Source organism: Paramisgurnus dabryanus, chromosome 1 (genome assembly GCF_030506205.2).
Source record: "Paramisgurnus dabryanus chromosome 1, PD_genome_1.1, whole genome shotgun sequence".
Lineage (NCBI taxonomy): Eukaryota > Metazoa > Chordata > Actinopteri > Cypriniformes > Cobitidae > Paramisgurnus > Paramisgurnus dabryanus.
The window spans coordinates 67,222,835-67,247,623 of NC_133337.1; the positions used below are offsets into that span (position 1 = coordinate 67,222,835).

Below are 24,789 nucleotides of genomic sequence, written 5' to 3' on the forward strand. Positions count from 1 at the left end.
GTGCCAAAGGCGATGGAGCATAATGCTTGAGTAGGAAGCTGAGATTCAGGCGCGAGGAGAGGACAAGGACACATACCTGTGACTAGCAACAATGAGGCTGATAGGTCCTGTCCTGACCTATAGTCCTAACTCATACTCCTAATCAGTAGGTGGCGGTAATGCACCTAAAAGTTGTTTGAAAACCACCAGCAAAACTTGAGAAGGAGACTGATCGTTGGCATGCTCTCAACCCAGGAAAAACTTCAAGCTTTACAAGGTACATAGTTTTCAGAGGTGGTGCTTTCCAGTTTTGATTGCATCTCTTCCAGGAGAGATTTTTGTGAACCAGAGGGGAAGGAGTGAGAAGGGAGAGAGTAATCGTTGTTGTTTTGTTCCACAGATGCTGTTTTAAACCAGTTTCCACGGCCGAAGCTGATGTTAGAAAATCCATCAACAGTAGAATATGCGAGCTAAGACACCAGGTGAAGTGCAAAAGCATGGGTATATAAGTAATTTAAACCAGTGAAGAGCCAAGATGGACTCCTAGCCAGGATAAAGGCCTGTTCTTTTGGTAATTTATGTCTTTGCTTTTTCACATTGCCAAAGCTCCTTGAAAGTTTGTTTATTATTTATTTATCTATTATTGTCTGTGCATTTTGTTTATATTGTATTTTTAACTGTATAACGGCACTGCAGAAAGTTTGAAATAAATAGACCTTTGTAATTTAAATTGCTTTCATTTATATTTTGTATATTTTCTGTTTTATGTCACTCTTTTAAAATGTAATTTATGTTAATGTAATGCAAGACATTTATGTAATGTAAAGCAAACCACATTGTCTGACCATGTGCAAAATCTCTTGTGGTTGTAATAGGTCTGTTTAGCTCTCTACCTCAAATTAGTTTTAGTATGTGTGCCTGATTAAAAGAAAATAAAGGTGGCTTTTGATAGATTATCCATTAGTTTGTGTTAATATGTGGTATAAATGTGTGTACATATTTTTATGTATATATTTCTATATAATTTTACATATTATTTAAAATATATTCTACAATATAGTAAACATACATGTGACACTATATCTGTACATATATTGTTAGTACATTTTTGCATATCAATCGGAATACAATATGGTGGATATTTGTAAATATAATATTGCATATTTTGAGATATATAAACACATATATTATATTCACGTGCAATATATTAAAAGCGACAATTATTTATATTTATCAATATACTGCAATAAATTACATATATATAGAATATATGTATCAACATATTACTCATGTATTTTACAATATACTGCAATATATTGCATACATAAAGAATATATGCATCAACATATTACTCCATACATTGCCAATATATACTGCAATATATTACATAGATAAAGAATATATTTATCAACATATTACTCCATATATTGCCAATATATACTGCAATATATTACATACATTAAGAGTATATTTATCAACATATTACTCCATATATTGCCAATATATACTGCAATATATTACATACATATAGAATATATTTATCAACATATTACTACATATATTGCCAATATATACTGCAATATATTACATACATAAAGAATATATGTATCAACATATTACTACATATATTGTCAATATATACTGCAATATATTACATACATAAAGAATATATGTATCAACATATTACTCCATATATTGCCAATATATACTGCAATATATTACATACATTTAGAATATATTTATCAACATATTACTCCATATATTGCCAATATATACTTCAATATATTACATGCATTTAGAATATATGCATCAATATATTACTTCATATATTTCCAATATATTATGGGATATATTAAATAGTATAATGAGATGTATTTAATCAATATATGAAAACGGCAATAATTGCAGTATTGTATAATATATTGCAATATATCACTTACATATATATAATATATTTTTATATAATATATCAAGATATTAATTATTTGTAAATTTCACAATATATGGAGACACATTAAATATATTGTCATGTAATATATTGAGAAATATATGTTTGTTGCATAAGGGTCGCTTCGCTCTGCTACTGCTAGTCGCTTATAATGTGAATGTGCCTTTAACGTCTTAATATGGCCTATGCTTTTACTATAATGAAAAAAAACCTACCACATGCATCATCTTCTCCCTATTTTTCTAGAGATAAATAAACTGCTCTAATGGCAGTATCTTTGCATTGCACAATGGGATGTCATTTTCAAATAATGCCCGTAAACATTGCATTTTATTATTATTGTTATGTGCTGTGTGTTTTTTTATGTGAACATAAAAAATGCGTTGGTCTCGAGGACTCGGATTCAAATTACGAGTCCTCCTCCCACTGTGGTCCGAGACCGAGTCAAGAACGAGTTTTTGTAGGAACAGGTCCGAGATGAGTCCAAAAAAAGCATAAATCTGTTTTGAGACCGGTCTCGGACTCGAGTACTACATCACTACGCATTTGGCCAACGCTTTTATACAAAGCAACTTACAGACATTATAAAACAAAACCCTCAAGTTTTAAAAGAAGTAAGTCACAGACTTTATAAAGTGATGAGGAACAAAGCAATATTAAATTTCAGACTGTAAATTAAAAAGGGAAAATCAAATCCCTGGATTACAGTGCAGGGAGCCTTTATGTATTCAGGTCAGTGGGCTAGTGATTCACAGAGGTGTAACCAAAAGTAGCTCAGGTGCAAGAGTTGTGAGTGAAGTTGTACCTCGAGAAGTAGAATAAAAGAGAATAATCTGAAAGATGGAGCAAGAAGAGTAAGACTACCAAGACATAAGGATCGTTCTTTCTCTCTCTTTAAAATAATTGTTGTAAAAAATAATATAGATTGTGTAGATAAAAAATCTGTATATAAAGATTTGGGGAAATTTGATAATATTGATCACGGTTCTCACCTGTGATTTTTCTTATTAGCTGTTCATTTAAGGATTATAGTTTAAGTTGAATTGGAATGATAGGGAAAAGACCAAGACGACAGTACAATGGGCAAGAACAGATACACTCTTAAAACGAATGTGTTAAAATAACACATCTTGTGTCTAAGGGCCTGTTTACACGAGAACGCTCGAGGGTAAAAACGTAAAAATATTTTATCGGATGTGCCTTTCGTTTACACGGCGACGGCGTTTTGGGGGCTTAAAAACGCAAAAAAGTGAAACCACCCTTCAGAGTGGAAATCTTAAAAACGATCTACCGTCGCGTTCTCGTCTAAAGAGTAAAAACGCAAAAGTCTGCTCACGGTGGCTCTCGTCGCGCACGCGTTTACGTCACAGGCATGCACCAGTTCAGGAAAATAACAACAAACATGTCAGATTATTTCCACACGTCGGACCTTCAAGTTGCCATAGCAGCTCTGATAAATATACAAGTCTTTCCAGCAGTTGTACGAATTATTCACAGCAAGTATTACTGATCAGAGAAGGCACATTAATTACCTCAGTGAAACTGTTGATGCACCAATTCATCGGAGGCAATCCAGACGGCTTTGAATGAGACCTGGGAGAACCAGGAAGAAGGTTGTACACAGGCTCACGGACTTGGTGTTGTTGTGTGTCAGTGCTTCACATTGCCACCTAGCCGCCTGGAGTGCATACTACATCGAATATCACACACTTTTGCGTCACCATATGCACGCAGATTTCCCCCTCAAAATGCTCGTATAAACGCGGAATAAAAAGTGATAACGCAACACCACTTTTGCGGTTTCTTTTCAGATCGTTTCCATGTAAACGTAGCCTAAATAACATATCTGTGTTATTTTTGGAACAGCACACTTTGTGTTGTTTTAACACATCTTGTGTCATCCCTTTTATTTATTAGAACACAAAATCAACACAAATGACACATAATGTGTTAAATAGGATTACATGAAACAATGTGTTAAAATTGACACATTCTTTTAGAGTGTAGACGGATGATTTATCATTTCCATTTTCTAAACCTTTGTCATGTTGATTGGATCTTTCTGAAGACTTTTACATCAATCTCCATATAGATTTTAGAGTTTGTTTACACTCAAAGTCCATTTCTGAATGCGAATGCTACGACCATTTTGATCAGTTGTTAAGCGTTTGTCTTGCCTCAGTTTGATGGTTTTTCATTCGTTTTGATTTAATTTCGTAGGATCCTGGTTTTATTCCTGATGTGCTGTCTGTCTGGAGTTTTTTTTTTTGAGTTATGTTTTATCATTTCTTTTGTGTTTCTGTAGCTCAGTTGGAAGAGTACAATTACGTACAATACTGATGCAAGGCATCCGTTTGTGATCTTACTGTGACACAATCCCTTGTCTGTTGCTGCAACATTGTCTATCTGTGTTTAAAGATCAAGATGCATTGTTTGCCAAGAGTGTGATGTGTAAAGTAATGTGATGGTCTTACATAATGTGGTAAGTAACATTTGATCTAGATAACAGTCTAGTCTTATAACATTTTGACCTGCTGGTTAATACATCTTGTGCACTGTTTTAGACTAATAATCAAATATAAGTAATGGGAGTAAATGGAAATTCCCTTAAATGATGAGAGAAGATTATTATAAATTGAAGCCCCTTGAAATGTATTTGAGGAGTTTCAGGTACATATGAATGAATCGCACATGTAATTCTTGACTAGTGGGCTGGCCAGTTTGCATTTTTTTATACTTGCCAATAGTTGATTAAGAAAATTTATTTTTTTAATTTCTTAAAATCTTGACATGTAATTTTTCCTATTCTTTGTTTCTGTTAAGACCCGTTATGGTGTTTACCCCTTGTGTTTGGAAATCAAACTTATGACCTTTGCTCTAGCAATTGAGCTAAAGGAACACTAGGTAAATCTTTAATGGTGAAACATTACAGGACATGTGTCAGTATGTTTCAATAAAACAAAGTAGCAAGGAAGAGTTGGATTTAGTGACTGCAATCCCTGAACTGTTTTCTACTAAAGTTGATTTTGCATCTTTCCAGACTCTTCCTTACAGTGGTACCTTTGTTGCCATAATGTGTCCATGCCATTATGACCTTCATGTCAAGTTGTCTTTTTCTGTTTGCCTGGTCACATGATATTACTGCAGCTATTGCACTGATGTACAAAAGGCTTTGAATTATATCATTTATCAAAAGGATTTAGGGCTCAGCAATAGTAGAATCAGGTCAAGGATGAGACTGACACACAAACTGTACTGTAGTATATACTTGCTTTAACAAACCATCAGTGAAACCCCAATTGTTTTTTTTTTACAAAAAGTCGTGCTACAGTCTGTGAAAATATAACCTTGATATCTTTAATATCTTTAACACCATGTCACAATTGAAATAAATGTTTAGGGTGCCATGACTATGAATAATTTGATGTTTCTGATCTGATCTCATAATTAGATTATGAGACTTCAATCTGGATTTCACAGAATCACATTTATTTTCAGTGCATTTCCTAATAAAATAGGAATATTAGGTCAGAACAGTGAATGTCTCCAGTAGCCTGTTTGGATCAGAGCCATGAGCAATAATTTATTACTTGTGAAGATATTGCGGGAGGAGACATTTCGTAGACAGCATTTAATTGGACAACAAACATATGTGTGCGAAAAGTCATATTTTTCTCAAATAAAGTACGCAATGTTTACACAAGACTGTCTTCCAAAAATAATGCCACCATAGGTTGCTTGTGCAAGTCAGTTTTAGGATTAGCACCTCTTAGCGGCATGCAACATATTACAAACTGTTTTTTTTGTCAGATTAGACACATTCGACACATAATTTTCTGCATTTGTAAAATTAGAAATTGTTTCATAAACATTTATGTAGATATTTTCGAGCAACTTACCCCACCACTACCTTAAACCCAAATACTTTTTAATCATATAAAACACAACACACAAGTAAAAGTACAGTCACAGGTATTTATTGCATAAATTTACCAAAAAAGTAAAAGTATTACAACAAACTAAAGCAATACGATCCTTGAGCCATATGTTATTTGCTCAAAATGCTGAATAATTTGATGTGTAATATAAAAACAACAAATCCTGGCAGTGTAAATTGAAAATAATGTGCCATCATTTTATCCCAATAAAACAAAAATCATCACCCCAATCTTTAATTTCATAGCCCAATGTATTAAGTTTCACCTGCTGCCGGTAGAGGCATTAATCTAGTAAACGCTTCTGTGGGTCGTGGGGGAATGGACAAACAACCTAAACAGTCGTATGGGTTGGAGGATAGGTTTGTTTTCACACATATCTGCTAATGATATAAAGGTTAAGATATGTAGCCACAAAAGTCACATTTTTATTTTTTGTGGTGTTTAAATAATAAGTAAAAATTTGGATATAGCTACTCTTTCTAAAAACCCTGCTTGAAACTGATGAGTGTGTTTTTTTAAGATATTTCATTCAAGATGGATTTAAAGTTAAATTTAAGTTGTAATGTTGTGTGAGTCATTATTTTATCGAAGTTTAGTTTTGATTGGGATATATACGGGCATGTGACTCATGTTGCTTTAAACCTGATGTGTCACACAACTAATATGTTTGTGTGTGCGTGCGTGTGTGTGTGTGTGTGTGTGTATGCACAAAGCTAACTTGCCAGTTAAAGAGGAAATTACTTTTTCTTCTGAGTTTCTTAAAATGGCAAAGGGTAAAACAGCGACACCACTGCTTTGTAAAGGTATTTTTATTCCTTTAATTTTTTGGACTTCTGTGTTTGTAAATGTCTGTTTCTTTGCATGTGCCGTAGGAATGCCAGTCCTGTAGGGTTGGTCCTGACTGCAGTGGTTGGTTTGTCTTACTGGATAGCTATTGCATATGAGGGGTAAGTGTATACATTTTGTATAATAATCAAAAGATTATACAATAAAAAAAATTCCTTACATCGTTCTTACCCAACAAAAGTATTACATGTATTAAATGTGGGTTAGGTTAAGGGCTGATAAGAACCTGGTAGTACATACATGTAGAACAGGAGTGTAAAAAATGCTACCTGAATTTTCTGTGTTAACTCCAGTCAAAGCTCTCATGTCACAGTGTAAAGATGTGCCAGCAGCTACTATGTGATCATAAAATAATCAGTTTTGAGAGAAGCTCTTGGCTAAAAGTAAAAAAATACAAGTTAAGGTCAGCCATCTCAACACCTCTTCTGCAATGAAAGGTTAAACAGAAAAGCTGCTAACTTTCCTCCATAGAGACAGCAATAAATGCAGGGCTAAATCACGCACACACACACACACACACACACACACACACACACACACACACACACACACACACACACATACATACACACACACATACACACACACCTACACACTGTAATGTTGCTATGGTTACCATAGATCATCAGTGTGCTGAACTTTAATAGCACGAAAACAAAAACAACATCAGCACAGACAACAGCTGATTAACAGTCTGTCCTGTCTGCACACTCATGATGATAGAGAGCTGTCTGATAGGAAAAATTATCTCCCACACAAACACAGAGCGTCAACACCTCGTCGAGATTTAGCTCTGTCGTTTTGGACTGAAATAAAAGGTCTTTCTGTGTCTGATGAATGGGTTAATTTGTATCCACACATTTCATATTAATGCCCATGGTTTCTGCTAAACTTTGAAACATCACGTCTTCAACACAATTCATGACGTCAATTCATAGGCCAACCTGATGTGAAATAGTAATTTATGAATTAAATAAATCCTCGAGCAGCAACTTAGCAGTAAGCTAAAAGTTTTTTGGTATGAAATATGTTATCATGTCTGTGAAATCTCAGTTAGTCTTCTTTGTCATTTACTGTTTTCTACATAAATTCATCCCACATTATGTAAAGAACATTGTGTGAAAAATAACCTAGATATTTTTAATATTCACTGAGTAAGATCATGTCAAAGATTAAAATCAATGAGTGAAATCAAACATGATGTTCCTAATTTTACAGATAGGGTCAAATGCTCATTATGAGTTAATGAAGAAACTAGGACAGTGTTTTTTGTACACAACCAAAAAGCATTTTATCATTTTGAAGTTTATTTGTATTTTTAGATGTATTGCAGTGAACTAGGAAGATGCACATTATTGTATAATATAACTTTAAATGCATACAGCTGCAGAAAATAAGTTATATACACCTAAGATGGCTTTGATGCAGTTTTCTCATTTGTGGGTGAACTATTCCTTTAAAATGGCACATATTTAGCAAAATCCACTATTACAGGATGTTTGGACATAAATGTGTGTTGTTAGTGTTTGAACGTACAACCACCCTACTTTAAAAAAAATATTCACTAATATACCTGCACAATTTTTGGCATCATATAAGATCATTACCTTATAACACTACGACATGGATCATTTAAACTTGGGTACGACAAGCATGTAGACTGTACCATGATAACACATATTGAATCGGAGGCTTTGACGGCTGCAACACACGTTAGCATAGCATCATTAGCATGCGCTACTGGTAAACAAATACAACAGGTACGCAGGTCGTAGCAGCAAACACACTGTGCGTTGATCATGCTGAATTTCTGACACTGTCAGAAAACTAACGTAGGCTATCTTTGGACGCAAGACGCAAGACCCTTTCACTGTATGATAGAGGACCAGCAATTATAACCAGAAATCCTCACAATTGTTTCACGATGGTAATCTTATGTCTGGGACAGCCAACAGTCGTGCAATGTGTCCCGGGCTTAATCCCCATTAAACCAAAGCAGTCTCGTTAGACATGCTGTTTTGATTCTCTTGTCAATGTGACATCACACTGATGAAGCCCCACCCAGAGCCGCTGACTTGACTGGTAAATTTTACCCAAAAGCTTTTTTAACCTCCTAAGACCTGGATATCTTGGACATCAAATTATTTAGTTGTTTGCACCATAATACTTCATTCTGTGTAACTGGAACCTGTTGTACACAAACGTGGACAATTACACTGCTTGATGCTCAAAGAAAAATATTTGGTTATTATAGTTATTGGTTCTTCCTAACCCCAAAATTTAGGTTAATGTGTTTGTTAGCGTGTTGTAGCACTAATGTGGGTAAAGATTATACTGTCTCAGATTGTCTTTGCAGGAATCAGATATTTGTGCATACATAACAATGAATTTTACAAGAAAACCTGCAGTTAAACCTGTGCTGTTTAAATAGTCCTTCAACCTCTTGTGCCTTATCTCTTCATGTGTGTGTGCTTACTTTATATTTGCAGACCATTCACTGAGGAGATCTATCGGCAGAGGAGCCAGCGGTGCAAGCACAAATAGAGATGAAACGTGATTGTAAATACACATCACATGTGCTGACACTTTATGCTCACGTTCAGACAACCATATGGAGAAGAGTGGATGGAAACGAGGGATGTTCATGAACTTCCGATGTAAACACTGATGTAGCTGTAACTATTTAAGACACTGTGAACTCTGTCACCCTGTGCTGGGTGTCTTATTGGCATACGAGGAATGACTGAAAGGATAAAGCACAGCTTAAAGAAATCGATTAAAATAAATAATTTACAGACATATAAAAATTTGAATACACTATTATACGTTTTTAAATGAAAAGAAGACCCTAATTGTTGTCAATCTTTCATTTTAGGAATCACATACTTAGCTTTTTCTCATTTGTTCGTTATCTGTAAGTTGCTATGTTCGATATGATGTCATAACTGTAAAGATTTATTTAAGTTTTTGTTGTGTTCTTAATACATTCCTTACATTCATCCTTACTGAATTCAGTTCGTTAAGGGTTCATTTGTTGTAATGTGATGAGACTGAATATGACGACATTTTTGGGTTTGTTTTTCTTCAGTACAGTAGGTTCTCTCCCTCTCCTTTGTTTCCTCCGAAATATAAAATAAATGGATGGATTCTAATCCTGAATTATGCAAATCTCTGTTAATCTCTTACAGGCTCTTGTGGCGTATATCTCATAGTGCACCCTTGAACAACCCAAATTACCAAATGTTTCTTCTTAAATATAATCAAATGTGTCTTTATTAAATATGTTTTTACATATTACATTGATACCTTTTATAAAGTATATCATGTATATAAAAATGTATAAAAAATGTTGTATAATTTGTAAATGCAGTAGGAGTGAAGTAAACTAAACACTAAACAGAATCACACATAACTTAATATTGACATCCATTGCCCCCCAAAAAAGATTTGGAAGAGTACAGATATTTAACATTTGTTGCTGTTAACAGCCTAAAAATCATAGTGTTAAAAAACAATAATTCTTTCTCTTTTCTCTCTTTTATTTTCTGTGACCAATAAGACCGATGCCTCAGGAAAGTGGCGTCCTGATATGCTGACAATTGTAATTACTTGGTAGCATCACAAGGCCTCCTTCTGACACTTTTGAAAGTGGATGTTGATAAAAACATCTACATGTGCTTGTGCATAGCTCAGTGGATATGCATAGAGCACTGCATTAGCAGCGCTAAAGGTCATGGGTTCAAACCCAGGGAACTATGGAGAAAAAGAAATGACTTAAGTGTAAAACCCCCTTAGCATTCCTAAAAAAGGCTTAAAAATGTCTATAAAGGACACAAATTATACCTGCTGTGTTGATTGTATCTTAAAACAGTTTACATAATTCGAATCACAAGATTTTCAGCTTTCTAAAGATATGTGACATGTTTAGCGTTTTGTTTTTGAGTTGTTGTATTTTTTTTACGTTTTCTGTCAAATAATGCAATGTCCCTCCGACGGTACACTGGAATTTTATATGAATGAATAAGTAAATGTATGCATAAATAAATACCCATAGAAATGCATAGCTAAATAAATACATAAATGCTTTTATTTGACTGTTTTTGTAATGATACATTTCTTATTTACATGTATTTATTTATGCATTTACATGTGTGTTTATTCATTTATACTGTAGTAACCCAGATTCTGCAAATCATTTTGATAGCTACAGGTTAATATTACACAAAAATGAAATATACATATGTATTTTAATAACATATATGACATTATATTTACAAATGATTCAACCAAATAGTGTGTTTGTAACATTTAAATGTTTTATCTTAAAACTGAATGGATTTTCCTTGCAGATGGTCTGCATTCATTTAAAAGATGTATTTCAAATCAATATTTAATGTTTCTTACCTTACTTATGAGGTAAATAACCACATGATAAGCAGGACAATGTATAGGCAGCCAGTTGTTGTCACAAAATATTCCCTTTGTGTGATACAAGACCCTCTGCTTGCCGGGTCCTGATCACACTGTCAGGGCTTATTTCTGTGATAACAACCGGCTGCCTATACATTATCATTTACATAACATAATAAAATACTTGCAATATCTATGCCTGCACAAAACTGTGTATGTAAGGTGTAGTAAGAATGATGTAGTAACAGTACCGGGAAAATGCTAACAAGTTGAACCCTGACCCTTTTGATCACTCAAAGTTACAGACTATGTTTCTCAAAGCTTTATCTCATGGACAGTCTGTTGTTATTTGATGTGGTCACGAGACACTCATATGACCCGTCACCAGAGCTGATCAATCTGACATTCTTTCTTGAACCCTAACGTAGCTTCGATTGAAAGTCTTTCCTGAAATGATGTATTACACATGCAGACATTGTGCAATAAGACAAGGCTAGACTTTGTTTTCAAAACTGTAATCAATTTGAATACGCAATTTCATCTGTTTGCACATAACATATAAGTTCCCTTTCAGTCGGTCACTACGACGTCACGTCGTGACCGACGAATTGGGAACCGCTCCGCGGGTGACCTATCTACTTCGAGAAACTATAAAAACGCCAATGAACTTGGCATGCAGGTATTTGCATAATGCCGGCGCCGCCCCGCCAGGTGCGTATATAAGCCGCAGGTGCACAATACCAAATTAGCTTTATTGCTTCGAAGCCGGCAGACATCTGCTCTCGAGAAGCTGTTTAAACTGATCTTCGTAGATCCTGTCTCTAAAGAGGGAAAAGAAAAATCTCAGCTTGCTGAAGCTGGTTGGGCAAAGACACCTCAGCGGAGGCTCGCAGTGTTTTCTCCACCCTTCTCTCTCTCTCTGTCTCTTTAATTTAGGACTTGAGTTCGAGTGAGTGCGTTTGCCTCTCCCTGTGTGTTTCACCAGCTCGCACAAAAGAGTGATTTCCCTAAAAGAGCAGCACGTTTGAGCTTTGTGTCTTTTTAAAGACAGCCACTCATTCGTGTCACGGTTGGGTGCGTCTTTTTAAAGATGGCATTCCGCCCGTGCTCCGTTTCTGGATGCGGTGTGTTCATCGCTCCCCGGGATGGCCACGAGCGCTGTGTTTCGTGTCTGGGGCTCCAGCACGCTGAGGCAGCGTTGCGTGATAGTTCATGCTCCATCTGCGAGGGCATGACTATGGCGGATTTGCGGAGACGGGTGTCGTTTCTCCGGGAACGGCCCCCGCCTTCCAAGCCTGGTACTGCTAAGAGCGCAGTTGCTAGGCTTGCGAAGGATGATCTCCGTATAACGGTGCTGGGTCGGTCTGCTGGTTCGTCCAGTGGCTCCCAGCGCCCTGATCCGTTGCCAGCGGAGGTCCCGATGGAGACGAGTGGCCCGTGTTCTACGGTGTCCTCGCGCTCTGTCGAGCCTCCACCGGAGACTTTGTCCACCGTAGCATCGGAGGGGGGGCTGTCAATCTCGGACGCCGATCCAGACCCACTCCCTCCTTCGGGAAGGGTTGCGGGCCCTGCGTTCGACCCCGAGATGGCAGCCATGCTCGCTCGGGCGGCGGCGGCGGTCGGCTTGGAGTGGACTGAACCTCCCCCACCCGAACCGTCCCGCCTCGACGATTGGTACTTCGGGGGTGCCAGGGCTTCCCAGCCCTCGCCCCCGGTGCCTTTCTTCCCCGAGGTCCATGAAGAGCTGACGCGGTCGTGGAAAACCCCGTTTTCCTCCCGGAACCGGCCGTTTCAGCCTTCACCTCTCACCTCCCTCGAGGGTGGAGATGCCAGGGGGTACACTGGTATCCCGTCAGTGGAGCGGCCGGTCGCGATGCAGTTGTGTCCGGCCGGTGTCGCTTCCTCCTGGCGGGACCAGCCTACTCTCCCCTCACGGGCCTGTAAGCATTCGTCCGCTCTAACCGGCGCTGCTTACAAAGCCTGTGGGGAGGCAGCTTCAGCCCTGCATGCCATGGCATTGCTGCAGGTTCACCAGGCTAAGGCTCTGAGGGACCTGCACGCGGGGGGTCACGATTCGGCGGAGTTCTCCGAGCTCCGTGCGGCTACTGACCTGGCGCTTCGTGCGACCAAGGTCACCGCACGTGCCGTCGGTCGTGCGATGTCCACCCTGGTGGTCCAGGAACGCCATCTCTGGCTGTGCCTGGCGGACATGAAGGATGCTGACAAAACCCGGCTCCTGAATGCTCCGGTTTCCCAGGCCGGCCTGTTCGGCGAGACGGTCGAGGAGTTTGCCCAGCAATTCTCCGCGGCCAAGAAGCAGACTGAGGCCATCGCTCAGATCATGCCACGTCGGAAGCGTCCTGCGCCTGCCCCGTCCACGTCGGCACCTCAGCCTGCTCCTCGCCGAGGGCGTCCTGCGGCGGCCGCCTCCGTTCCTCCCCGGGGCTCTTCTAAGAAGCGAGGAACCGGTCGTCAGCAGCCCGCTCAGCCCGCTTCAAAGGGTGGAAAAAGAAATTCGAAGCGGCCCTGAGACGGGCGACCTAGAGATGGAGGGGATCGCTCTTCGGGAGATGGTGAAGGCACCACTCCCCCCACCGGAGGAGGGCCGGTTGGGGAATCTTTTGTTTCATTTTTCTGTTCCGCCGACTTTTCAGTCGGCACCCACAATTCCACAAAAAGAGCGAATTCCACTTCCATCTCTAGGTCTTCAGATGAGCGCCGGAGACACGAGCGGGCTCATAACCCCCCCTCGTTCTCCGACTCATCAGAGGAGTACGAGAGCAACGCACGGGCTCATAACCCCTCCGCGCTCTCTGTCTTCTCAGGGGAGAGAAGACAATCATGGGCTCATAACCCATCATCTTCCTCCCCCTTCGCCAGAGGGTGCATCGAGTGGCGTGAGGTGTCTTCAGCAGAGCCTCCCTTACTCACCCACCCAGCAGCGGACTCAGGTGAGTGTTATCATGCACAACACTGCTGTCGGTGCGGCCAATACGCACACACCGGCGATCACCTCCGTTGCGCCCGCCGCGGGTACACCGATCGTGCCTTTAGTCCCTCTCGCACGGTGTCTGGGGGCGTGGGAACAGCTTCCCAGCCCGTCGCGTTGGCTTTTACGCACGATTCGTCTCGGCTATGCGATCCAATTTGCCCGGCGTCCCCCCAAATTCTCCGGCGTTCGTTTCACTACGGTGAGAGCTGCCGATGCGCACGTCCTCCGTGCGGAGATCGCTGTCTTATTGGCGAAAGACGCGATCGAGCCGGTCCCTCCAGCCGAGATGAGGTCGGGGTTTTACAGCCCTTACTTTATTGTACCCAAGAAAAGCGGCGGCTTGCGACCGATCCTGGACCTGCGTTCGCTGAACCGTGCACTTCACAGAATGCCGTTCAAGATGCTGACGCCCAAGCGCATATTTCCATGCATTCGTCCAAACGATTGGTTCGCATCCATCGACCTGAAGGACGCGTACTTCCACGTATCGATTCTCCCCCGGCACAGGCCGTTTCTCCGCTTTGCGTTCGAGGGGCGAGCATACCAGTACAAAGTCCTCCCATTCGGGCTCTCTCTGTCTCCCCGTGTATTCACCAAAGTAGTGGAGGGGGCTTTAAAACCCCTGAGAGAGAAAGGTGTGCGCATTCTCGCGTATTTAGACGATTGGCTCATAATAGCTCAAACACGTCAGACGCTGTGCGATCACAGAGATTTAACTCTAAAACACCTCGCTCGTTTGGGTCTTCGGGTCAACTGGGAAAAGAGCAAGCTTTGCCCCGTGCAGAGAATCTCTTTTCTCGGGATGGAACTGGACTCGATCGATTTGACAGCTCGTCTAACAGAAGCGCGTGTACAGTCGATTCTGACTTGCCTGAATACATTCAAGAGCAAGAGCGCGGTCCCGCTGAAACAATTTCAGAAGCTCCTGGGGCATATGGCAGCAGCCGCAGCTGTAACTCCGCTCGGACTGCTTCATATGCGACCGCTTCAGCATTGGCTTCACGATCGAGTCCCGAGGAGAGCGTGGCTGCGCGGCATTCACCGTGTTATCATTACACCTGCGTGTCGTCGCACTTTCACTCCGTGGTCAGACCGTGCGTTTCTCCGAGCCGGTGTGCCTCTGAGACAGGTCTCCAGGCATGCAATAGTATGCACAGATGCTTCGGACACGGGGTGGGGGGCCACGTACGATGGGCTTGCGGCTTCGGGGGTCTGGACGGCACCCCAGCTGCATTGGCACATAAATTGCCGAGAAATGTGGGCTGTATATCTTGCGCTCGTCCGTTTCAGCAACGAGTTACAGGGCAAAGATGTATTAGTTCGCACAGACAACACTGCGACCGTGGCGTACATCAATCGTCAAGGCGGTTTACGCTCGCGTCACCTGTCGCATCTCGCCCGTCATCTCCTCACTTGGAGTCAGAAGAATTTGAGGTCTCTTCGTGCCATTTACATCCCGGGCGCGCTCAATGTAGAGGCGGATGCGCTCTCTCGGGCTGCGCGTCCCGGCGAATGGCGACTCCACCCCATTGCGGTTCAGCAGATTTGGAGACGTTTCGGCAAAGCGCAGATAGATCTGTTTGCTTCCCCAGAGACGACCCATTGTCGCCTGTTCTATTAACTAGCCGACGACTCGCTCGGCGTGGATGCATTGGCACACAGCTGGCCGCGAAACATGCGCAAATACGCGTTCCCTCCGGTGAGCCTCATTGCGCAAACCCTATGCAAAATCCGGGAGGACGAGGAGAGCGTGCTGTTGGTGGCACCGTATTGGACAACCAGGAGTTGGTTTCCAGAACTCTCTCTCCTCGCGACAGCCCCTCCTTGGAAGATTCCCCTGAGGAAGGACCTTCTTTCTCAACAAGAGGGCACATTATGGCACCCGCGCCCCGACCTGTGGAACCTCCATGTGTGGTCTCTGGACGGGGCACGGAGGATTTGAGTGATTTACCGCAAGAGGTATCTAACACTATTGCTGCAGCGCGAGCGCCGTCTACGAGACAGGCTTACGCGCTTAAATGGAACCTGTTTGTCGACTGGTGTTCTTCCCAAAGTGAAAACCCCCGAGAATGCCCGATTAGTGTTGTGCTTTTATATCTCCAGCGCCGTTTGGAGAATAGGCTGTCACCATCCACTATTAAGGTCGATATCGCTGCGATATCAGCTCACCATTCACCCGTAAACGGTAGAACAGTGGGTCAGCACGACCTGGTCATTAGATTTCTTAGAGGCGCTCGAAGACTGAATCCTTCGCGTCCTCCCTCTATTCCTCCGTGGGACCTGTCCTTGGTGCTGAAATCACTCCAGGAAGCCCCGTTTGAGCCTCTGCATAGTGTGAGTGTTAAATTTCTTACTATGAAAACATTAACTCTCCTTGCTTTGGCTTCTGTTAAGAGGATAGGGGATATTCATGCATTTTCGGTCGACGAATCGTGCCTTCAGTTCGGGCCGGCTGCATCCAGCGTAACACTGAGACCCCGGCCCGGCTTTGTGCCCAAAGTTCCCACCACTCCTTTCAGAGATCAAGTGGTGAACCTCCAAGCGCTGCCTTTGGAGGAGGCAGACCCAGCCACGGCTTTGTTATGCCCTGTTCGTGCACTACGTGTGTATATAGACAGGACGCAAAGCTTTAGGACCTCAGATCAGCTCTTTGTTTGTTACGGTGGTCAGCAGAAAGGAAAAGCTGTCACCAAGCAGAGGATGTCCCATTGGATTGTGGATACTATAGCCCTTGCATATCAAAAGCAGAATGTGCCTTGTCCGTTTAATTTACGTGCCCACTCTACACGCAGTGTGGCATCATCTTGGGCACTGGCTCGCGGTTCCTCGCTAACAGATATTTGTAGAGCTGCAGGCTGGGCGACACCTAATACGTTCACAAGATTCTATAGTGTTCGTGTCGAACCGGTTTCCACTCGGGTTCTTTCTACTAACTAGTTAAGAATGCCGAGGGTCGGCTCGTGTGTCGGCTTGGAGCCTCTATTTTGGTGCTGCACATCTGCACCAATATGGAAGGCCAATGGGGCAAAAACGTCAAAAAAACTGTTTTTGCCTCTCCTCCACCGCCCTGATAGCTGGTGTTGCGGAGCATCCGCTGTCAACCTATCACTGATGTATTCTCTGTAAACCTGTGTAGGCTAGGCGTCCACATTTGTCCCCTACGTGGGGTTCATTTGTGTGTATACTCCGTGGGGTACTAATCCTCCACGTTTTCCTTAGCAGAGCCTGCTCTGCATCTCTCTGCATACTATGTTTTGTTCAGAGACTTTTTATGAGCAACCTATCGGTTGTTTCATATTTTTATGTCATCCATTCAACCTTCTTAGGGGATGGCTTCCGCAGTGTTCTAGCTCCGCTCAGTTTAGACGCTTCCCCAGTTCGCTGCTTCACTATCGTGGGTTAAGGAACAGGTAGTGACCGGCCTTCTGCATTTCGCCTTAGGTTCCGCCCCCTATGTGGAGGGCGGAGGGCTTTTACAGACACTGGAAGGGTTCAGCTGCAGTGGCGTTTTGGTAGGGATTCCCAATTCGTCGGTCACGACGTGACGTCGTAGTGACCGACTGAAAGGGAACGTCTCGGTTACGTATGTAACCCTCGTTCCCTGAAGGAAGGGAACGGAGACGTCACGTCCCGTCGCCACAGTTTGCTGTTCCATTGCTGTTTTTCAGGCCGGGCACTGTTGCTCGGCTTCTCAGCAATAATATAGCTAATTTGGTATTGTGCACCTGCGGCTTATATACGCACCTGGCGGGGCGGCGCCGGCATTATGCAAATACCTGCATGCCAAGTTCATTGGCGTTTTTATAGTTTCTCGAAGTAGATAGGTCACCCGCGGAGCGGTTCCCAATTCGTCGGTCACGACGTGACGTCTCCGTTCCCTTCCTTCAGGGAACGAGGGTTACATACGTAACCGAGACGTTTCTTAGCAAATTACTCTGAATTTGTTATTCTATGTTGTGGAAAAAGATAATTTTATGATATCATAACATTTCCCTTTACATGTAATAATATTTCTCTTTATTGTTATGTACTGGCCTACCTGTCAAACCTGTTTGTATTGACTTGTATTTGTTATTCATGTCACTACTACTTAGAATTTTACATTGTACTCTTATCACAGTAGAAGAAGATACGGTAGAAGTGTTATCATAACTTTTCTCCTGATCTGTCATTTTGATCATTCAGCACAGAAGAGACTGTTAATGCAAAACATTATTGTTTTCAATGCATTTCTTTGCAATTTGTAAAAAGTGAAAGTTGAAACTACTTAGAAAAAGACTTGAATTGGTAACACCCAAACAAATAATTTTTGTTTTTTCAACTTAAATTGTTTTCCCCTTAAAGTGAGAATAATATTGAAGTTGAAAAAACTTTTATTTTAGGTGTAACCAATTTAAATATTTTTTAGTTAATTCACTTTCACTTTTTACAGTGTATATTATGAGATGGCTCATTCGTTTGAGTTCATATAACCACATTTGTAAGTTTTTGTACGATTTGCTTTTGTCACTGCATGTGACATCTGGGTTAGGGATGGGGTTTAATTTTTGCTTTTTAATGATAATCGTACATTTTTGTATGATTCGCTACGTAAGAAACTCCCGTGAGATTATGGCTGCTGTTTTCTGCACCATTATTTAAAGTTTTTTTTTTTTAAATACATTTTATTTTTAAAAAACTGTAAAATATCAAACAACAAGTGTATTTTTTTATTTTAGTTTTTAATTTAAAGTTTTATTTTTTGGGTGAGCATTTTCTGTTTTCGGTAAAACTTTACAAAAGGTTGTATTGGTTAACAATTAGTAAATGCATTAGCTAACATGAACTAATGAACAATGCTTCTACAGCATTTATAAATCTTTATTATATATCATGTTAATTTCTGCATTTTGTCGCTTTCCTTCCGAAAGCTTGTATGTCCAAATTCACTCTTTTTCAAGAAAAAGAATAACACTGTATTTTTTATTGATTATGAGTTATGAAAAAAATAAAATTCACATAATATGGAGGTAGGACATCGGTTGGACACCGACAATTTACTAAAACCATAGACTGTAAAAAAACATGGACATAATGTCCGTGACATCACCCATAGGTTTGTGAAGAGCTTTTATTTAGTAGGCAGTGCCTGCTGTCGCCATCTTAGCATTGCCTCACCGCACATCACTCACAGATAACCAAAAATGGGTAAAGAGGTGGGACGTGGGTGAAGCTGAAGTAGCTGGCTTCTGAAACCACGCCTGCCTAGCTCGACGGTAGTGACAGCAGTGGCTGTTCACCTGTCACTCAAGTGGCCATGCCCTTAATTAAGCAGAACTTTAAGGCCTGATATATTATAAACGGATGAGTTACAAAAAAAATTGCCCCCCCTCACAGGAAAAATTAGCTATACAGACCAAAAATACTTTTAGTACCAGGCTGTAAACATTATTTTTTTGCTGTAAAGTTGGGCATTTTAGGATGGAGGTCTATGAAAATTGACTCCCTTTGGGAGGCAGCCTCTAGCGGCCAGTGGATGAATTGCAGTTTAAGTCACTTCAGTATTGGCTTCATCAGAGAGATTGGAAGGTTGCCCCTCGACTAAATTATTTATAAAGTCAAGCGTTGTATCCGTTAACATTAATTAATGCATCATGCACTAACATGATTAACTGTATTGACATTAACTAACATTAACAAGAATTAATAAATGCTGAAAAACTATACTGTTTATTGTTTGTTCATGTTAGTTAATGCATTTGCTCATGTTTACTAATGCAACCTTATTATAAAGTGTTTCCCTGTTTTTTATAGACTAATAAACAGTGGGCACAACTGTGAAAACGTGTATTTAGCCCGTCATGTGTGTGTCAAAATATGTGTTCGGCGCGTCATGTGAACCACTGTGCCTCACACACCATCTCTGAACCTACCCTGTCCTTAAATGCACTCTTGTGTGGTTAAATTAAACAAACAGCTGACATACAGTACACATTCAAAAAAAAAAAAAAACATTTAGGTTCAGGCAGAAAAGTCAGAGCAAAGGTCTAAATTTTTGATGAACTGTGCCGGACTGCAGGGTTAAGGACTTTCTCTCATGGTGCTGACAAAAGCAGGCCTCAATTCATGCGCCTGTGCCATTTAACTTTAATTCAGTCCTTGGGAGGATAAATCAATTCATATTTCTGGGAGCAGCCATTCTGAACTCAATTAAAGTGTCTGTATTAAGACCATTCGATCTGCTTTATGACACTTGACCCATTTTAAGTCTATTACACCAATGTGGATAGAGAATAGCAGCAGTAATGTAATACTCATAAATAATGTTCACTGTTTAAGCTTAATTGTATCCATTCAACACCATGAAAGTAGCAGCACCAAGCAAAGTTGCAAAAATAAAACAAAGTTTCACACTGTCAGAAGAAATGTTGCCATTTGGACGCTACCCTTGGAAAATGTCCTAAGCACCATTTAGGTACTGATATGCACTTCTGAGACACCAATACATGTACGTAGGCTACTTTTAAGGTTCTTACAGGCACACTTCAGGTGTACTTGTTGAAAGGGTGCTGCCCAAGTGACAGCTTTTGTACCTAGCTTTTTTGAGAGTGCACACAAACTGTGTATGTTGCATTGTCAATCCAAACAGATAAGCATATCCCTCCATACTGGTTTACAACACTAGTGGTGTGACAAAGTGTTGGCCTCCATATAGTTTTGGATTTTGTTTTTGTGAAAAATTTGGAGGTGGTAATACTTTTTCACATCAATGTATTTTTCACGATCAAGTAAGTAAATAATTTGTTGACAAGATTTTGATAATATTGTGTACAGCTGTTGCATTTCTTGCACTACAAAAAAGCTCAAAGTCCTTAATTCTCAAAAACAAAAAGCATGACAGATGTGACTTCATTTCACAAACAAATCTAGTGCAAACTTGAAACTACATCACAAGGAGCGATTAATCTTTTCAGATTTTGTTACTGCATGCACCAGAACCAGAAGAGGATGGCCCAGATAATGGGCCAACTCAAGTGCAACTATATGCAATCTACAGAAAAGAACTTGAAATCATCATAATTTTCTGCAAGAATGAAATACAGCACAACCTTCTTTGGTGAGAATGAATAACATAATGGCAAATGCTTCTGTGATGTCACCAGTAATGAACCGCAGATTTCGAATTCAGAAAGGCTTTTTGAAACATCTTTAATCTTTCAGATGCTTGAAATGTAATAGAAATTCTCTATGGTCCTAAAGGTCACTCAGAATGCAGTGTGGTTTCTTTTCAGAATGTGTTTTTTTTAGCATTCCTGTATTTTTTCACATACAGTTAGCATCCATCAAGTTTTACTTCCTCTATTTATTCTTTACACCAGGGGTCTCCAACGGTCCAACCTTTTTGTGAGCAAGGGCTACCACAATGGATAAAACCATCTGGAGGGCTACTTTTTGATATAGTCTACTCAAAACTTCTTTGTTTTACTTATTTATTTTATTTTATTTGCATATGTTTCATCATTATTTAAAATGTTCACATATGTAAACCAAGTTAAGCCAATATAAAAAATATGTAAGAAATACAATTGAGACTATTAATAGAATGTGCATTTGCATTGGAGACCCCTGCTTTACACCACTTCAGCATCTATGGCTATATTCATGGCGAGAGCCAGTTAATCCATGCACAATTAAATACTTCTAACTAGTTAAAAAAGTTAAATTACTTATTAATTTAAGTTGTTTAAACCTAAACTTTGAAATGCATAAAGGAATCTTTTACAGGTGGCAGTCAAGGGTCTCATTTCTGGTAAAAAAACATTTTAGTGTAAATTTTATTACGCATTTTTAGTGTGCAATGCTTTTTATAGTGTAATATCTCATGATGACTACAATAAAAAAAATATTTTCTGCATAAATATTACAGTTGGAGAAAAAAAATAAACAAAGAGGTAGCAAATATTTTAAATGTGTTACCTGCAGGCTTAATGTAAACAAACAATTATCAAAAGGTTTTCTCAGTATGTGCTTATTAATGCACCCTCACGACCTCGTATCCATATATGTTGTGTACCAAATGACACACTACTGTATAAACTTACAATGGACTGTTCTCTCACAATGTCCATCTGGTGTATACATTTTAAAAGGATAGCATTGTCTCAAATGGAACCCTAACTGTTCAATGCATAACATAGTGCCTATCAATAAATCAATTTGTATATTGTACCTTTGACGTCACTGTTACCTGTTTTACCCAATTTGACCTCAGTCAATGCCAGACTGAAACCTAATCGTCTTCTTAGGTGAACTTTGCTCAAGCACCACCTGATAGCCCCTCCTCTTTTTCACTACGTAAGCAAAACTGTGACCACTGAAAGCATGAAGTGTCCATTACATGATTTGGTTGAATGAGTGCATGCATCTGGATAATTCAAATTCACATGTTTTTTTGAGAATTACACTATTACAAAATGGTGTAGAATAGTGTCTAGGTATTTGATTTGAGATGCACCCACATTTTCCAACATTCCACACTTCATTTTTGTGGTGTAAACAATTGGAGACAATCTACTTACTATTTATACTGCAAACATGGCATATAATAGTGCATTATGTGATTCGGGACATACCTTGTAAGATTTAAATGCTTGTATTTTACAAATGCAAATGCACTAGTTTATAGGTAGGAACATATTTATACTAAAAGCAAAAAAAACTCAGTTTCATGGGACTTAAATGACTCAGTCTGACGCTAACGCCGCTGTGTGGTGTGGTGAGGTCGAGCACCTTTGTGATAGGTGGGCTGAAGCCACTCGATGTAAACACGCGCGCACACACAAATGTGAAAATCTGTCATTATAAAACGTAATGTTTTTTCTTCCACTTTCAGGACATGGTAAACACTAACGAATGATGTTGCACAAGACGCCTCTCTTTCCGTTCCCAGGTTTAAGGTCAAGCGTAACCATTAACAACAACAAAAAATAATAATAATAGTAATTCAGTACATCATTAACGCCTTAATAACACCCTTGCATGTTAATGTTTTAACGGGCATATGCTATGTTTAAGGAACTTGTTACACGACGTGACAGTACTTTCTCTCTCTGTACGTTTGTCCTGGTGTCAGCTGTACCACAGAGCCAGTGCTGATCCACACAAACTGACGCATCAGACGTTCAGCACCTGTTATTACACTGTACCACCGCTTCTCCATCACAGTGACGCGCATGGGAGGAGGAGCGCGCTGAGCGTTTAAATAACCGCACTTCAGCCAGAAATGATCAGAGGCACTTTTGGCCAGCACAAATTCAGAGCTTTCTCTTGTTTTCTCTACGGAACTTTCTGGCTCAGAAGCACAGAAACAATGATTAAGAAAATGAGTCCCTCAGAGAATGAGTTTGACATCCCGGCGAAAAACTGTTACAGGATGGTCATCCTCGGGTCCACCAAAGTTGGCAAGACCGCAATAGTTTCCCGATTTCTGAACGGACGTTTTGAGGAGCAGTACACGCCGACGATTGAAGACTTTCATAGAAAACTCTACAGCATCAAAGGAGAGGTGTACCAACTGGACATATTGGATACTTCGGGAAACCACCCCTTCCCAGCTATGAGGAGACTGTCTATTCTGACAGGTAAATATTGTACTTTGCAAACGCCAAATGTGTTAAACTGGTTTGAAATGTAATACACTGCTTTGTACAATGGATATTTAATAAATTCGTTCTTCTTTCTGTTACAGGTGATGTTTTCATCCTGGTTTTCAGTTTGGACAACCGTGAGTCTTTTCATGAGGTGCAACGACTAAAGCAGCAAATCTACGAGACCAAGTCCTGCCTTAAAAACAAGACAAAGGAGAACGTGGACGTACCGCTGGTCATCTGCGGAAACAAAGGCGACCGCGAGTTCTACCGCGAGGTTCAGAGAGAGGAGATCGAACAGCTGATCGCCGGAGACGAGCAGTGCGCGTACTTCGAGATCTCCGCCAAGAGGAACACTAACGTCGACCAGATGTTTCAAAGACTATTCACCTTAGCTAAACTGCCAAACGAAATGAGCCCGGACCTCCATCGCAAAGTTTCCGTGCAGTACTGTGACATTCTGCACAAAAAGTCGCTCAGAAACAAGAAGCCGAAAGACGGCGACGCGTACGGCATCGTGGCACCTTTTGCGCGCCGACCTAGCGTGCACAGTGACTTAATGTACATTAAAGAGAAGGCGATAGGAGGCGGACAAACTAAGGATAAGGAAAGGTGCATCATCAGCTAAGACTGACCTGTTAAAATTACTGGTCCGATCACAATGAGATGCAACCGTTTAGCTGCACTCCTGGCAGAAGTGCGCGCGGTTGATACGCCTATTGCCGTCTGCGGGGACTCTGAAAGTACCGCACTAGCACGGCGGTAACCATAAAAAAAGTCATCGGCTTGAGCTCTCACATCGCCAAGTGGAAGCGCATGTTCTGCTCGCTAGACCTTCTGTACAGAATATTGACTTTGTTCTGTCAGAGCGCTCTGTCATGTGGCTTTAAATTATTGTGAGGCTCTTTTCAACTCCATGCTTAAAAATGTGCTTTATTAGACCATTTGCATTTTTTGAGTGCTGAATGGAGACGCCGAACGTGGGGATGAGTTGCAATGTCAGTTGTTTACATTTTTCATTTTTCCTGATCACAAATAATTGAACTGGAA

The 24,789-nt window shown here is 40.6% G+C and overlaps 2 protein-coding genes across 2 annotated transcripts in view; both read left to right on the top strand.

The window, feature by feature from the left end:
- pemt (phosphatidylethanolamine N-methyltransferase) overlaps positions 1-11,680 on the top strand; it is an 83,890-nt gene extending 72,210 nt beyond the window's left edge. The window contains exons 6-7 of the mRNA XM_065253491.2: positions 6,738-6,812; positions 9,201-11,680. Coding sequence (XP_065109563.1) covers positions 6,738-6,812; positions 9,201-9,255 — 130 coding nt within the window. The 3' untranslated portion in view covers positions 9,256-11,680. The remainder of the gene's footprint in view (positions 1-6,737; positions 6,813-9,200) is intronic.
- An 11,700-nt stretch (positions 11,681-23,380) lies between these two features.
- On the top strand, positions 23,381-24,755 carry rasd1 (RAS, dexamethasone-induced 1). The gene is made up of 2 exons (XM_065257632.2): positions 23,381-23,733; positions 23,841-24,755. The coding sequence occupies exons 1-2, from the start codon at positions 23,463-23,465 to the stop codon at positions 24,365-24,367; spliced, it is 798 nt and encodes a 265-aa protein (XP_065113704.2). The 5' UTR covers positions 23,381-23,462; the 3' UTR covers positions 24,368-24,755.
- Positions 24,756-24,789: the final 34 nt, after the last annotated feature.